The sequence below is a fragment of the Rhyacophila brunnea genome, unplaced genomic scaffold (assembly GCF_057557595.1).
Source record: "Rhyacophila brunnea isolate RB1 unplaced genomic scaffold, BYU_Rbru_1.0 scaffold_18, whole genome shotgun sequence".
NCBI classification, from domain to species: Eukaryota; Metazoa; Arthropoda; class Insecta; order Trichoptera; family Rhyacophilidae; genus Rhyacophila; species Rhyacophila brunnea.
In genome coordinates, this window is record NW_028232837.1 from 132,865 (window position 1) to 151,118 (window position 18,254).

General features: G+C 37.1%; 1 protein-coding gene across 1 annotated transcript in view; it reads left to right on the forward strand.

Moving 5' to 3' along the window:
* Positions 1 to 11,375: 11,375 nt before the first annotated feature.
* The window catches only part of LOC147073066 (uncharacterized), a 101,723-nt gene continuing 94,844 nt past the window's right edge, over positions 11,376 to 18,254 (forward strand). The window contains exon 1 of the mRNA XM_085945275.1: positions 11,376 to 13,278. Coding sequence (XP_085801401.1) covers positions 12,324 to 13,278 — 955 coding nt within the window. The 5' untranslated portion in view covers positions 11,376 to 12,323. The remainder of the gene's footprint in view (positions 13,279 to 18,254) is intronic.

An 18,254-nucleotide genomic window follows, 5' to 3' on the forward strand; every position in this document is an offset into this window, starting at 1 on the left:
GAACGTAGGTTGATACTCAAATACTATTATAGTATGTTTATGATTTCGAGAAAATAATGTGATGGTATATAATCCATATTAATTATTCGAAAACATTACATTCGCATGTACATATAATATAGTGTAAAGATCAGATAACTGTTTACTTTGCAAGATAACATCAAAATGTGTATATACTTATCTAAATGACGAATGGCATTCATGAGTGAGCACGGCTGAAAGCTTGGAAATGTGTTTTTTTCTATTTCAAAATCTTTTAATTGTGTATTATTTTATTACAGATTCAAGGCCAACTTCATATAACTAATAAAAAATACTGTTTGTTTCTACGAATAAAAAAAGACAGGAAGGAAGATGTGTACAAATCACAGCAATCAGAAAGGCCGGCAAATATGGCCGACAATGCGTGATACACAAAATTACAAACACATTCGAAGTTTGCCGCACACGTACAGACCACGTGATATTTGTTTACGCAAAATCGTCGCTTTTCAAAATGGCGAATTTGATTGCCAGATTTTACTGCGATGAATCAGTATGTTCCTTCTTGTCTTTTTTTATTCGTAGGTTTGTTTACTATGTACACCGAGAAATTTCCATTTATAAAATCGGAAACGATTTTTACAGAAGAGTTTTGGAATATAATGCAACCAAAACTGGAAAAAATTCTATCATGTGTGTTGACTTCCTGAATTAGTTAACCCCAGGTCCATGCCACTACGTGAACCACAGTGGATATTAAGCCATTTCCACACTGGCAACCTCATTAAATTTTACGATACTTACCATAATTGCTTAAGAAATTTTACGATAATTATCATAATTATCATAATTATCGTAAAATCTAACAAGGTTGCCAGCAACTTGTTGCCAGTGTGGACCCGGCATTAGATGCACAAAACTTAAATAATATATAATATAAATAAAAATTTTAAATTATGACAGACAGCCCTGATGAAATAAATATGAAATATGAGTCGATCGAGTCGTCGAGCAAGTTTGATGACACAAACAACTTGGACGCGACCTTTTTATATTAACTAGTAGGCCAGATATTATGGACCACACGTTAAAAATCATATTTTCAATTCTCAAGGCCAATTCTGTAGAACGTCTTCTTAAGCAAACATGTTGGCGCCCTTTCATGCGTGTATAATACCAACACTGTGACGGTAGACAGCAAATTTAATATTATATATTTTGTTGGCAACGAGAATGCCGCTTCTTCACAATAGTGAGCACCACGTTACATTTTTGCCTGACTTGGGCCATCATGTGTTCCAGCATGACCATTAGTTCATGCCTTAGACCAGTGCTCCGCAACCTTTTCCCACCCACGGCACACCAAAGGTCTTCCCAGAATTCCGCGGCACACCACACGTAAAACAATTTATATACCAAAACATCGACCCCACATCCTGAGATCTTTGGCGAGACCCCCTACCTATCGCTAAGCTTAAAGACAGGGTGATACTCTAAAATAGCGTTTTTCAAATAGTGTTCGAGGTAAAATTAATGGTATTGATTTTATGTTTACCGATTTTTCGTATGGTTATATTATATTAATATAATTAGAGTTAGTTGTCGGGTTAGGAATAATTATTTGTCGAGTATTTGACACAATAATAATAATTGTGTCCTACGGATGTTTTAAAATATTAATATAAACGTAGTAAAATAGCGCCGCAGGCGACTTTTTTTGACTCTACAATGGGAATTGAGCTGCGATAGCCTTGTCTGAAATCCGAGGATATTTTTTATTAACCGAAATCCAGAAAAGGAATTTAGCGTACCGTCATTTATAAATTCAACAAATTCTTCTCGACTTTATAGGAAAAGCGCTTCTATAGAATTTTCAGCATTGGTTGCAAAAGGGTTTCGTCTCCAGTCGCATTGATTGTATGAAAGTACTGATGGAATTTATTTTGCTGCAAAGTTAAATGTTTTTCAGACGGATCCAAAATTGATTGCTTGTTTTCAATGGTAGTCTGATAGTTCCTATGGACCATTTGTAGAGATCCTTGTCTTAACTTCTTCTGCCGAAGTTCGAGTTTATTTTTGAATTCTTTTAATTTATCAGAGAACGTCAAGATATTTTCATTCTGACCTTGTATTGTTTTATTAAGTTCATGCAGGTGCTCAAATATATTACTAGCCATGTACGCAAATTTGGCTATTGCATCGCGGCACACCTAGCATCATCTCGTGGCACACCGGTTGCGGAGCACTGCCTTAGACTATAGATACATTCATGCACATTTCGCATAGACCCCTACCTACTTCTTGGTTCACCCTTGTATACTATTATCGATAAGTAGAAGCAGGGCGAGATCCGGTGGGAGCATGTGCGCGAGTACCTATTAATTGTACTGCCCCTAAAAATAGTTTACTTTATATAGGTACTTATAATTAAAAAACTTTCAATCTTCATTAAGTTTTTTTTACCATTTCCGATCCTAATAAGATCATACTATAGGCCTCCACAGAGTAGAGGTTTGTACATAATAAAGTATGTATTATTAGCTCTATTAACAGATTTTTGTTTTTGCAAGAAATGGATGTCAGCCTTGCTCAACTTATTAGGTCCATATTCCGACTCAAACACAAATTGAAAAACAATATAATACTGTGTGTTTGCCAGACCCAGGATTCGAACCTGAGACCCACGACGCTTAAGCCGCTCGGCTATCGTGGGCATACCTATAATAATGTATTGTGACGTTTTGATAATTATTATAACAAATCTACTTACTTATCGAGATAATAATATTTTTCTTGGCATTTTTGCAGTAAACCCGTTAAATTCTTTGATTTTTTAGCAGATAACAATTAATTAACTCCGCTGATGAAGATGAAATATTTTTTGTGTTCTGAATAATACGTCGAAGGGGTCAAATTTTCGTAAAAAAATCCAGAGCGTTGGAGCGGAGCTCAGCGCAGAAGCACGGAGCACCGGAGTAATGGGATGTTACCCGGAGCACCAAAATTTGTAGTGCTCCACTGCTACGGATGTTTTTTTATTATTATTACATTTTCGTCCTAAAATCCAATGAAAATAGTATATTTTGACACTTTGCAATACTGCAGTTATTTGAAATATGGCAACACTGCCGAGTGATAAATAACATCACTTTATTGCCAGAAGAGGCAAATAATGAGGGACGATTTGCTGTCGATTTGTTGTTTAATATGATTAATAATGAAAATGTCGTTTCTTTAAAAACTACTTATTTTTAACTTTTTTTAACATTTGTATACATATAATACTTATTAAAACTTTTTACCCGGAGTAGAGCAGACCCTGGAGCGGAGCCGGAGCAAGTATTAGGTCCCGTAGCGGAGCTGGAGCGGAGCAACTAAAAAAGGGGGCCGCTCCAACGCTCTGAAAAAATCTATTATTTTACTGCATGATGATCTCACGTTTTAAATATTTTTAGTATCAAATAATCAAACAGTGGATCAAACTGAAAAACCAATTTTACAAACTTTGACATCGCTTTTTTTGGAATTATGAGTAGGAACCTAATTATTTAGGTAATACCTACCTATTTTTTTAATGAGCCGTTAGCATAACGATGATAAAAATAAAAGATTTTAATGGACAAAAATTTTAATGTTTTGGTACAATTTAATAATTTATTGTGTGATCGAGACCACCTTTTAAATCTTATAACGAATCGATTGCGTGCTCTGCGTCAAAGAAACGCACCGCTGGTGACAGGTATTCTTGGAGGCGTCACGCGGTCTCCATAATAATATGCTCGAACATGGTCTAAGAAGAAGTATATATAACGTTGTTTCTTACAGCAGTTGTTAAATTAGCGATCCAGCATCGCACATGAGACAAAAAACAACTACCCGCCCCGGGTGAAGAAAGGGGAAAGTATCCAATACACAATGATATTATGATAATGGTATCTAATGTAAATTCGGTGAAGCGACATCTTCTGACAGCGAGGTTGTCAGGTCAGTTGGCCTGACGCCAGATTTTCCCACGCCTTCCCCCCCTACATCACAAAAATAAAACAAAGCCATCAGCGATGGGCACATAAAAATGAAATATAAAACAAATAGGCTTCAACATGTTCGCAAAATATGCTTTCCCTCAGCCGTAGAGGACTGTGACATAAATAATGATAAGCGAACAACTTTCCATGTCCAAGATTGCGAACGAGGTGCACTGGAACGGCAGGATTTCTACTATAGTAGGTATTTATGCCATTCATATTATTGTTCTTCGGTCTAGCCTAGATCTTACTTTCTCTTACGTCATAATATGACGCCACAATAAAATTAGTCCTCCTGGAAACAGTGGCGTAGCTAGATTAAATTAATATTGCCCCCTATGCAAAAATCACTCGATATTTAAAAAGCGGTTAAGTTGGACTGCAGAGGTAGTACATTTGTTCTGAGTAAACCAGACACTGGTCCTCGCTGTCCTACAAGGCAAGTGGATGCGTAATATAGATCTAAAACAGATCATTAGCCTCTCCCTTACCGAGACCGTCTGTGCGTGGTGCCAGCACCACATCCTCCTAGAGGTGACCCTGGTATCGCAGAACACAGCGGATCTAGACTGGGAAGTCAATTAATATCCCTGGTATTGGACAGCAGCAATTACCAGTACTGATGTAAGGTGGAGAGTATGGACTTCGGTACAGCTTACATTTAGATAACTGATGGCATGGTCGCAACGGCTTTAATGGCTTTGACACTGCGATGTGGAAAGCAACGGGAAACTACCACATTAACTATATACCTAGTAATCATCATGGCTGGAAAATCAAATTGCATGGCCCTCAGTCCCCGGCAGGCCTTAAATGGTCAGAGGGTGCTAAGAATCCCCGGGCCGGCTATGGAGGAATGTGCGATCTATGTTTAAAAGTGGAAAATTGCAAAACGTTATTATGGAAATGAATCGGTTAAAATTAGACATCCTTGGTATCAGCGAAGTGAAGTGGAAGGGAAACGGCAGATTTAAAACTGACATCGGCACCTTGTATTACTCGGGAAATGATTATAACCACCATCGAAATGGAGTGGGTATCATAGTGACCGATAAAATTAACAGATCGGTCAATAGTTTTGTTCCCTACTCTGACAGAGTAATGCTATTACAACTAAAATCATGGATGGGTAATGTTAATACGAGTATAATACAGGTGTACGCTCCATATAGGAGATTTCAACCCAAAGATTGATAAAGGTAAAAGTGGAGAGTTAGTAAGAGAATTTGGTCTAGGACAAAGAAATGATCGAGGAGAAAGATTACTACAATTTTGCCAGGAATAGAGTATGGTTGTTTGTAACACATTATTCAAACTTCCAGCAAGGCGATTGCATACATGGAAATCCCCACAAGATGATGGCAATACCATTGTAAGAAATCAAATAGACTATATATTAATTCGCAATCGTTACAGAAATAGCGTGACATCTACTAAAACTTATCCAGGTACTGACATGTCATCTGACCACAATCCTGTTGTAGCTACAGTAAAAATTATATTAAAAAGATTACTGAGGGAACCACGCGCAACCCAACGTGTTGACATTAATCAACTGAAGGATCCCGAAGTCAAACAACAAGTAAAAAGTGCACTGAACACAGAAATAGAACAAATAAAAACTCCAGTCATTACATCCTCTGACATAACAGACAAGTGGGACAGGATAAAAGATGTGTTCTCCTCCATATCTAATAATCAATTAGAATATAAAAGAACAGCTAAGAAGCAAAAATGGATGACAGATGAGGAAAAGAAAATGGAAAAATAAAAATGAAACTCAATATAGGAGAATTAATAATACCATAAAAAGTAAAATTCGAACAGCTAAAGAAAAATGGATGTCCGACCAATGAAAAGAAATTCAAAATCTCCAACGAAAATATGATTGCTTTAATATGCACAAGAAGATAAAGGAAACATTGAGAATTACGAAAGGAACCACTTCAACTATCTTGAAAGACGAAGATGGGCGTATTATATTAGATATAGAAAAGAAGCTGACTCGTTGGAAGAAATATATTAAAAATCTGTTTGATGGTGATAGGGCACCTATTGGCTATACTTTTAATGAATGTGAACAAGCCCCATGCATAAATAGGGCAGAAATAATAAACGCAATATGAAATTCTAAAAATGGTAAAGCTGTCGGTCCTGATAATACTTACAACGAAATGATAAAATTATTAGAAGAAGATCAATTAGAAATTCTCGTTGATTTGTTTAATAAAATTTACGAAACGGACATAATTCCCGATGATTGGTTGAAATCGACATTCATCACTCTACCAAAAAAGGCGAATGCAAAGGAGTGCAGCGAGTGTAGAACAATAAGTTTGATGAGCCACATGTTAAAAGTCTTATTAAAAATCATCCATAATAGGATTTTTCGAAAATGCGAAGAAGACATGGATGACACACAATTTGGCTTCAGAAGTGGTTTGAGCACTCGCGAAGCACTCTTCAGCTTGAATGTTCTAGTGCAAAGATGCCTAGATGTTAATGTTGATGTTTATATGTGTTTCATCGATTACGAGAAAGCATTCGATACTGTTAGACATCCTAAACTTCTCGAACTCTTACAGGAGAAAGGCATCGATGCAAGAGACATTCAACTGATAGCTAACTTATATTGGAATCAAACAGCGAATATAAAGATTGAAAACGAAATCAGTGGAGAGGTAAAAATTCGTCGCGGTGTAAGACAGGGTTGTATATTGTCACCTTTGCTATTTAACATGTACTCGGAAGCTATTTTCAAGAAAGCCTTACAAGGTGAATCGGTGGGTATTATGGTAATGGCAAACATATTAACAATAAACGATATGCCGATGATACTGTGCTGATTGCTGATAGTTTAAAGAGTTTAAATCAACTGGTAGAAAAGGTTAATGAGGTCAGTAATTCTTATGGTTTAAAAATGAACCTCAAGAAAACAAAACTATTACTAGTATCAAAAACTGCGACACCAGACACCAACACAAATTTTGTCATTAACAGCGAACCAATCGAACGTGTGACCCATTATAAATATTTAGGTACATGGGTCAATGAGAAATAGGACCAGTCTCAGGAAATAAAAACTAGAATTGAGATCGCAAGGAGCGCCTTTCTCAAAATGAGACGCCTCCTTAGCAATCGAGATCTTAACCTAGGTCTGAGACTGCGTATGGTACGTTGTTATGTGCTCTCAATTCTTTTCTATGGTATGGAAGTATGGACGCTAAACCAAGAGATGTCACGGAGACTTGAAGCTTTCGAGACGTGGCTGTATAGACGCATCCTCAAAATTCCTTGGACTGACTGGGTGACAAATGTTGAAGTTCTCAATCGAATGGGGAAGGACCGAGAAGTTCTACGTAGTATCAAAACCAAGAAACTACAATACCTCGGCCACATTATGAGAGGACAAAAATACAGCATTCCCCAACTTGTCATTCAAGGAAAGATCAATGGGAAGCGTAGCAGAGGACGGCGCCGCATTTCGTGGCTTAAGAACCTCCGTGATTGGTACGAGTGCAGCTCCACCGAACTGTTCCAGGTAGCAGACGATAAAGATAAGATCGCCTTGATGGTGGCCGACCTCCGCTAGGGGATGGCACAATAAGAAGAAGAATAAAAAAAAAAAGACTACTACGTCGGGAGATTTTTCAATATGTGCTTTTCTTCCAAAACAATTTCCATGCAATTTATTTTTCATATCGTACCTACCTACGTACCTATTCGTTATATGAGGAAAGTTGAAATCAGGTCGTAATAGCGGACCATCCTAAGTAAAGGCCCAACATTAATTATATACATTTATACCTACACTTCAAACAGGTAATATAATAGTACTTACATATTAATTATTATAATATGAATTGGGTATATCGCCAACATATTATTAACATTTTCTCGGGAGCGTCAACGAGTCAGCGCATCTATTCTATACACAAAACTGCTATTATAGGCCGCTATCGAGGGTAGTTTTTCATTTTTTGTATCGAAGTATTTACAACTAACTTACCTATTGTAATTGTTACAATAAGTGCTAATACTTCGATAAAAAAAATGAAATTCTTCCTACGATAGCTGCCGATAGCGGCCTATATCAGTTTTGTGTATAGAATAGATGCGCAGGAACGGTTTTGCCCTTGCAGACTATAATATTTTTGAAATGATAATGGTGACATTTAATGATCCTGGTTGAATTTATTATTTAATACATTATTTTGGAATACCTCAGCAGTGGCGCACCCAGGGGTGGGGGGGCAAGGGGCCCTGGCACCCCCCAAAATTATCAGAATGATTTTAAACATTGAAATTGAAAGCCGATAAACTATACTTTTGGGCTTAGACAAATAAAAACACGGCAAAAAAATCATTTGTAATTCTCCAGCACCCTTTTTAAAAAAATTTCTTAGATTTTAATTTCTAACACAAAAATTTCGAAACACTAATGTCAGGTTTTTTAGAAACCCAATCCCTAGTGGAACTGTCAAAAAATTCTCGGTGTCCACCCGAATTCCGAAGTGGTGTAGGTAATGGCTGGGGAAGGCTGACAGGGCTGTGGGCCCGGCGTGTCGGGTTGACCAGATAAGTGAGATAAACACACATCATACATTAGCTTTAATAGTAAAAAAAGCGCTATTATACTTCATGGCCATGAACATTTTCAATTACTTATATAATTGTGCAATATATTTTTTGATTATTATGTGTCGATACTCGGCAGCTTCATTATTAAAGTAGATATATTAAAAATCGCCAATAATTCACTGTATGAGTACCCTCAATTTGAACTAAAACACAATTTGAAAAACGTTAATGTAGTGTTTCACACTGCCTTTAATCTTCACGGTAGGTAGGGGGCCCGCCAAATATCCAATCCTGAGGGCCCGTTTCAGGATGTGGGGACCAGGGTGTAGGTACACCGAGTGCAATAGACAAAATGCCGATAAACGAGAAATTAGGATGTGAAGAATAAAAAGATCCTATGGGACTAATTTACATTATCCTCATTGCCCCCCCCCCCCAATATTAAATCCTGGGTGCGCCACTGTACCTCAGAATACATATTAGAAAAAATCCCGTGCTTAGGTATTTTCAATAATAAGAATTTAACATTATAAGGTCTTGTGTCTATTCAATATTCATATTAATAAATTATTAATATAGGCAAGTATATGATCGCCAAAAACTATAATTTATAGTATTTATACTGAACGGATGACTGCTATAAATATATTTGATCAAATTTGATGTTATTATCAACCGGCTCGACGCGAGGTCGGCTATTTACTCTACATGTTCTTGCGAACCCATACATAGCAATTCACCGGTCACAATGATGAGTATCTATCCCAGCTTCTCGTGGAGGGCGGAGAAAGAGTTAGAAGGTAGTGTTCACTCACTCTGTCTTATTGGAAGCGGTTAGATCTGTCAAATGGATCCTCGATTCGCATTCTTTGGAGAAAATTCAAAAAGTGCCCCGACCACCTGTGATAATACAATAAATTTCATTTTGCTTTGACGCGTTTATTTCTTTGTTTTCGAAATATTTTTTTAAGTATGCATAATGTCTACAATTTATAGCTAACTGCCTAATAAAACCGACCGTCGACAGCGGTTTGTTTCTATAATTTTAATAATGGCTAAAAATTCTTAACACTATGAATAGTTACGCGATAACAATATTTAAATAGGTCGGTATGTAGGTATAGTAAAATTGTCATAAACTATTTAATAGTTTTACCTAACTTTTCCTGCAACGGAACACGTCGCAAACCCGGAAATTTTAACGGAACTCTTAGCTTATTTTTTAGGTTGGGTAATTCCTACTAGTATTTTTTTATTTATTAAAACACAATATTGATTTATTAATTATTTTTAAATATACAACTCTAATATAATATAAACAAAAATATGAATAAATAAAGCACTTAGTAACTTTGATGATGTTGAGTCCTTGAATTGCATATCTTCTTGGCACACTATTAAATTGGTAAGTTGTATTCTAATATCTGTTGGGCGTCGAGTCTGTTCCTGCAATTTGACGTCGTTGCAGCATAAAAAGAAAATCCCGCTTCGCATAAATAGGTTGCAGAAAACGGAAGAAAAATAATAATAGCTTGTTTTGAAAAATTGGGCTCGCCCATAAATTATTTACAGGCTGATGTTTGTGCTGCCATGGAAAATGGATTCCGAACTCAGGAATCGTCCTTACTAGTTTCTTTACTTATTTTAGTTTTACTTATTTTACTTCTACTTAGTAGAAGATCTTTAAATGTGTTGCAGTGCTTTTATAAAACCTTTCCAAATTATCGCGGAACACCTATTCAGGTTCGGCGGAACACTAGTATTCCGCGGAACATCGTTTGGGAAACCCTGAACTATTAAATCGCATTGTTGGATACAGATGAGTCACCGTCTGATTCTCAAGGCGGAGCACAGGTAATATACCTACCTCTACAGACCTATTACCAAATCATAAACCGATGTGCCTCGAAATTGCACTTCTGCAATTTTTTCAAGGAAAGTGTATTTTGTTTTCAATATAATATTATTATCCAGAATAAGGAGCCAGCGGGTTGAATGAATGAACAATAACCTTCGTAAAAACAGGTATTGAGATAACCTTTATGTAGGTCCATCAGCTCTGTTTATAAAAGTTACATTAGTAGCAATAAGAATGATATAATGTGTGAGGTTAATTACAAAATATATGTAGGTATCAGCTGAATCTGAGAGTATTTGACGCAGATAGCTAAAAAGAGATTTATCAGATACCACACTCAGACCCATATAATAAACAAATTGTATCTTGTCTCCTAGTGTAAGAGAAATCACGAAATACGAGTAGCGCAATGTGACATGGAAAGGTGCACTTTGGGCGTAACGCGGAAAGAATAAAAAATAACCAATTCATACGGAGGCAGACAAGAGTAGGTGATATAGGTCGCTAAGCAGATAAAATGGCGATGAGCTGGAAATGTCGCTCGGCGAGTGAACAACTGCAGGACGAATGCCGTCATACGGTGGTACGCAAGAGCCACTCATGACTAAACGATCACGAGGATGTCCTCAAACCTATCGGATAGAATAAAGTTCGGTGCATGTACGTGGCAGTGAAGAACCGGGGATGTAAATGCTGCAAGTTCTGTAAAAGATTACTAATTTTACCTTAGTTATTAAAAAAATACCTCTTATACCTACAAAGAGTAAAAATGCATTTTTGAAAGATTCAACCGATATGAAAGGATTGCCTCTCTCGATGACGCTAGCACCGTGTAACGAGAATAGATTATGAGCATATTATTATTTGTATACATAATGTTTGACGGAGAGGGGAGGACCACTCGACGGTCGGGGGAAAGCTCGAGAAGGGGGGCAAGGGGGCAGTGAGTTGCGAAGCGTCGCGACGGAGCCGACGCTGCATACGTCCGCCGCGACGGAACATTTCAAAAGCTCGCGCTGCTAAAGCTCGGTAGACATATTATTAAAAAAAAACTTTTCGTAAACTGTGTGAGAAACGACTACCTAGATCAATTTTGGTGGAGTAAAGTGATGACGTTAGTGGATTGGATATTAAGAGTGTTCTGATAATATCTGAGTTCTGCTCCTGCGCTACCAAATCTGTAAATTTTACTTACCGCATATTCGACCTATTTAAATTTAAAGTGACCAAATATGTTTCGTCGTGAATAACAAGTACAATAATAAATTAATTGTCGGGTGAGTGTGCGGACCTCGTTTCGTTGAATGTTCGTTGTTTGTCTCACTAATAATGTGATTGAGTGTGGTTGAGCAACGGTGTGGTGTGGTGTGACGCGTTCGGTGCTCACTGCTAAATTAATTATTCTCATTAGGTACTTATTTGTTAAAAGTTCACTATTCTATACATGTTTTTGGTAGTATGTTGGCACTGTGTAACATAATACTCGACGTAGATAAATGACCTGCGGATAATAATATTGTTATTCCAAGAAAAATAATAACTTGAAATCCCTAATCCATATATTATTTTAATACGCAGAAATCTATCATCGAATATTATATATCAAATTCAAAACAAAACATTGCTAAAACTTAGAGAATTTGATCTCTGTACTCTCTTGATAAATAGACTTCGATCGGCAAAAATACCAACAATAGTTATGACGTGACGTAAATTTCATAGTCAAGTAATGAGAATGTAACATAAACATGTCACATTTCTTTATTTGTTTTTGGCAGCGGTCACATGATTGCGCTGCGGCTCCATCGCTTTAAGCGGCCCCACATTATAATTTGTGCGATGGAATGACAAAGTCTCGTAGACATTCCTGAAGGAAAATGGAAAAGAACACTCCTGCCAAGCTCGATGAGGGGGATCGTGCGCAGTCGGTTAGGAAAAAATCGCAAGATTCCATGACTGAGGAGTCGAAAGAGTCCTTGCCGCTGCACCGACGCCGATTCGACGCCAAGAGGATGGATTTCCCTCGTGACCTGGCGCAGCTGCCGACCGCGTTCACCGAGAACCCCAGACGCTTCTGCGAGGGCGTCTCCGCGAAGCCTCTCGACGATCCGCCCCCTCAGCTCAAATTGCTGTGCGACCGGTCTGCCTCCACCGCCGCCGCCGTGCTGGTCACGGAAGACGCGTTCGATCACCTGGATCAACTCTACAGATTGATGGATCAACTCCTCACGCTGAAAGAGAGACACTCCAAGCTCCAGAGAAGGGCGAGAGACCTGGAGCATCTCAAGAATTTAAAAGAGATGCACAAAATTATCGAAAAAGAAATGCGTCGCGCGAAGACGATAGACGGCGGAGTCTTCTTCGGAGACGAGGCCACCAGAATGGACCTGGACGAGGAGTACGAATACACGGAAGCCCTGCTGGACAGCATGCTCGCGGCGGGAAGAAACGCCAGCCTGAAGAGAGCTAAGTGGAAGAGTTCGTACGGAGCCAAATCCGCGCAGTCTGACAGAAAACAGAGAAGCCGGTCGATGGGCGGCGAGGAGCTGGACAGCAGGCCGCTCGCTGACGCCGACAGCGGGAGCCGTCTGCTCGTACCCTACAGGAGGAGCAGGAGGGCTTCCGACGCGAAAGGCGCGGGAGATAAGTCGAAAATATCAAAGTGGACGCGCGTGAAGGCGGCCTTCAAGTGGGAGAAGGCTCACGCGGGCGTCGCCGCAGAGGGCAGCCCCGCGACGCCCTTCTCCCTCGCCCTCCCGCCCGCCGCCACTCCGACCTCCCTGTCGTCCGCGTCCTCCGTCGAAGACCTCCAAGAGGAAGATTGCCTCATGAGTAAGTATCAATTGCCTTTTTCACATAACTATACCCGTATAATATAGGTAATTATATAGGTAAATCATTCTACAGTGGCACCATAGGCGATTCGCGCGTGTATTGAATTGCTTGCGATAATGCCTGTTTCAATGCTAGCAAACAATACCACTACAACTAGCCCTGAACCTGCCGGGCCCCCACAGTCCACCTCCCCCCTTCGCCCGACACCCGGCTTACTGCAAGCCGCATTTGCAGTACCCATGGTGCCACTGTAAAACGATTTACCTATATACCTATGTAGATAGATTGAGATTGGTCTGGTAAAGGAATCCTGTTTTATGACATGATCTTTTATATTGCCGTCGCAAAGGTAAAAGTCATTGTGGAAAAATACTCAGAGCTTCATCGGTTCTCCATCGGTTTTGCTAATATTAATAATTATCTACCCGCGATATATTAAGTGTTTAGATATTGGGTTTAAAGTTATTAATAATTCATAAAGGAAGGTTCTATACGAAAAGCTGTACATCATAGTGTTAAATAATTATTCAAGATGTTTACTTTTAAAGTCTTGGGAAGTTTTACTTTTCAAACGTAGGGCTCGAAATGGTCCGGAGCGGACAGGAGCGCAGCGCCGTTTCGTGAAATCTTCGAAACTTTCACTATACCTCGTGGGAAATATACAAATACCATTCTAATTCATGAACTACAAAGAAAAAGAAACAGATGATGGTTACTTAAGGCTATACATCAGCCAAGGTGAGGCATGGTTTAAAAAGATTGTAACTATGCGACGCGCGGATTGTGCTAATGACGCGTGCCGAACAGAACATAATTGTCATAAAAATTCAACATGCGTCCATTTAGTGTTATTTTTATTGTTGTATTAGTAATAATAATAATATATTCATTCCATGTTTTTTTTTCGAGTACATCCATAACGTTTTTTAGTCATCTTTACGCGATATAAGAATATACTATTTCTCCGACGCCATCACAAAACAAATTGACGTACTCACACCTCGAGTGTGACGAGTGCGAAATTTCGTCCCACCTATTGTTAAAAATTATTTGCCGTTTCACTTATGTATGCTCTTAAATCCTGACGGCTAAAATTATGAAACATGGAACATGCTTTGCCTACTGATTCTCTGAATGCTGGTTGTCCAAATTCGAAGGAATATTTATTTATCAAAGTAACCGAATCCAAAGGATTCAAACAATTTTACTTTTCTGAAAATTATGTAATTACAATAATAAAACCAAAAAAGTAATAATAACAGACGAACAATACGTCGCACAGAATGTAGGCTACAGAACGTAAAATAAAAATAATCGGCGCGCGTAAGTAATCGGCGGGGGGCGCGTTCTGCGGGCGGGCTGCGCGTCTATAGTTATTCTACGTCTATTTTTCGTCACGTTTTTGCGTCGGAGATCATGAGTAAAACATGTTCTATGTTAATAATTAATCTCCCGCATTTTTTACAAAGTTTCTTTAAGTTTAATGCGACATCTCGTGAAAGCAGAATTAAAAAATATATATTTATGATATATGTTGTAATTCTCTATTTCTGTACGAACGATTATGCATTATTCCACACGAATCTGGCCAACTGGATTTTGCCATCCATAATATTTAAAGTATATTGATATATTGTAAGTTATTATTAAATTAATATTTGTGATTAAACGATCGTGATTCGTCGATCAGGTGAGATTGAGGTGATCACGAAGAGACGCTTCTCGTGGCTGAGACATGTCTTCCGGATGCAGCCAGAGAGTGCGACACATTGTACTCTTGCGGAAAAACCTCAAAGGTTCCATCATCGTGGCCGGCCTTACCTCACAGTGTAGTGGCGCTACAAAAGCGATCTACGCGCTGCAGGTCTGGCATGATGGGAGGAGTGAGAGATGGCCACAGATTGAGTGAAGTGGCGCGAATTTATGCTTGCCCTATGCCACAATGCTGGGGCGTGACAGATTGAGAGAAGAAGGAGATTAAACGATCGTAAATATTATATTCTTTATTCACAAAGAAGTGACAGGGGACAAGTGAATGGGGGCAGGCAGCTCATGCTATCATTGTTTGGAGGAAGGATACAAATAATAGAACGACAATAACACTACTAGGTGGAGATTTCATAAAATTGAAGAAAAATCGGACATGGTCGAAAAAAAAAAAAAAAATATCAAACACACTTTGATATTTTCAGAAAATTGTTTAGCGCTCGAGCTCGTAATTTTTACCAGTTTGAGTGTTGTTGAAATAGTATCAAGTAAGTCTAGAAAACTAAAACAATTAGATTTTGACTGCTAGTTTTTTTAATGTATCTATGATAGGTACTTAACTAAACAAAAAAAATATTTTTTCAAAAGGTAATCCTAAAAGTATCAGTAATTTTCAACGATTTATGTATGTATCATTGAATTGTAATTCATAATTTATTATCTACATCAGAGATTCTCATTAAGGAGATATTTGGAAAATGCTCGTTCGTTTGTAACCAATAAGCTAAGAGTAAATTAGTGAATAGAAAATGGCAACCAATTTAATAATTTTAATAAAAAGGATTTCAAGTTATAGACATTTATATTTTTATAAAAATCGATGTTTTTTAAAATATTAAAACTATCAATTAGTCAAAAATCTATTAGGCGAAGCTTAGAAAACTTATTGAACTAAATTTTAATAATAAAGATGACAATAAAATATATGTAATAATAAGATGGGGTCCTGCGACAAATTCACATTTTCTACAATAATTGTAAGTTTATCTTTGATTTTAAATAAAAAATATTTTTCTTTTCAATGTTTTTAGATATTTATTTATCAATTAATACAGTTAAAATTATAAATTTTCAAAAAATGTCTCAAATTGCATGCTTCGAATTTTTCCGCTAGGTGTCCCTGGTAGGTAAAGACATCGCCTTTAGCGAAGAATAATAACAATCAATAATGTGATATTAATATCGAATATTTATGAATAATATATACCATTTTAACGTAGATAATCTGAATAATAAACACAAACCCGTGGGCGTATTTGTATTTATTTTTTCAAAAAATATAACGTGACACGTTTAGGTACGTTTGACAAGAGTGACTAATTGCATTGTTATGTTTATGGTAAGAATGCCATCGATGGTTTACGTGATTTTGAGTTATTTGATGAACTCATGTATAGGGTATAAAAGACAATAGATTGTTTACCTTTGTCAGATAAACCCATATTATAACAGTGAGCAGTAATTAATAGTTTTATTAACGACATGTACGTATATATTATTTAGACTCAGGGCCGTAGCAAGGTATTTTGGCACCCAGTGCAACTGGTAGATTTTGCGCCCCCACAACCCCCACAACCCCAACAAAACACTAAAAATGTATTTCCTGAATATAACAATAACCAAAAGACCTTGCTAACCAAGCCAAGCCTGCCAAGCCAGCCAAGATCTCCATGACTGGCCTGACCAGTGGTTTTTTTTTTTTTTAATAACAAAAGATTATTAGTACCTAATTATTTATTTATTCGTTTGAATCATTTTAACTTAATATATAGAATTAATATGTTCATGCTAAAATTTAACATTTCGAGCTCAGTGTTTCGGTTATTATATATTTTTTTTTGTTTCTTCATTAAACACCACAACAGGTTGTGAAGCCCAATAACAGGTATTGGTAAAAGGCTTGATGAATTTACATATTATAGCGTTATCTATGGAGATACTAATTGCTAAGCCAGATAAACTTTTTTGCCTAATGGAGGAACGAGGATACTTATTTTATAAAATTTAATTTGTTAAAACTTCGTTCACATGAAGTCTCAGTATCTGGTATAGTAAAAAAAATCAAAGAGCGATTTCAAAATTCTACAACTTCTATCTTTAGAAATGTCAAGTAGTAAGTACATGATAAACATCCTAAAATTCGTTTAAAGACGAATGATGACCACCTGACTACCTGACCACACACGTGGTATTTCACAATGCCCTTTCAAAATAGTTTTTAAAACTGACATAAGCTGTGACTAGGGAATCCAATCCCGAGCCAAAATTCTGATCCCGGGATTTCGGGATTACAATTTGACAATCCCGGGATCCGGGATTGGCATTTTTCCATTGTTAATATAATTTTTTTATATTTACAAATAACATTGATAAAATCGGTCAAAAATAAATCTAGTATAATTAATTTATACTATTTAATACATTTATTGTTAATATTGTATACGGTCAATCTTGGAAATACACAAGTATAATGGAGTAAATAATATTGTAATATAAATAATAATGTGAATTTAATAGGATAGAATATAATAGGTTTCTGATAGTAAAGACTTAATGAATGGATTAGCGAGATTTAAAATAGTAAAGCAAATAATCATGGCGTTCTTATGGCCTTTCCGCTTCATAAATCTAATTAGTCAGCCAAATAATATGAAACTGCCGTAAAACGTATGATATTATGGTGGAATTACTTTGTAAAAAGTGCGAAGCATTGTTTTTTTCCAATCTTTCCATTTTTAATAATGTATGTGAAAAAAATAAAATGAATCGGCAACCTACACATGGGTATAAATCAAATTTCATTCAAACTCAGTTTATTTCTAATTTAGTTATTTTTTATTAAATGTATTTTTTCTGTTATATTTTCGCTTTTATTTTATTTTCCAAAAAAATTGATAAAAAATCAATCTCAAAATCCCGGGATTATTTTTATCAATCCCGGGATTCATAGGTATCGAAAATAGCACGGAATCCCGGGATTGGAATCCCTAGCTGTGACTATCTAGAGTATCTAGCTACTGATCCGGAAAATACGTATTTTTTTGCAAAATTCTAAAAAAAATATATTTGGCAAATATCAGCAGTATGGAGTCCGACCAAGTTCAGTGAATGGGCAGCGCAGGGTATAAAATAAACACAGAATTTGGATTAATCCGGATGATGACAGCTTGCACACCATTATATTTTCCTGGCATGTTCGTCCCGTT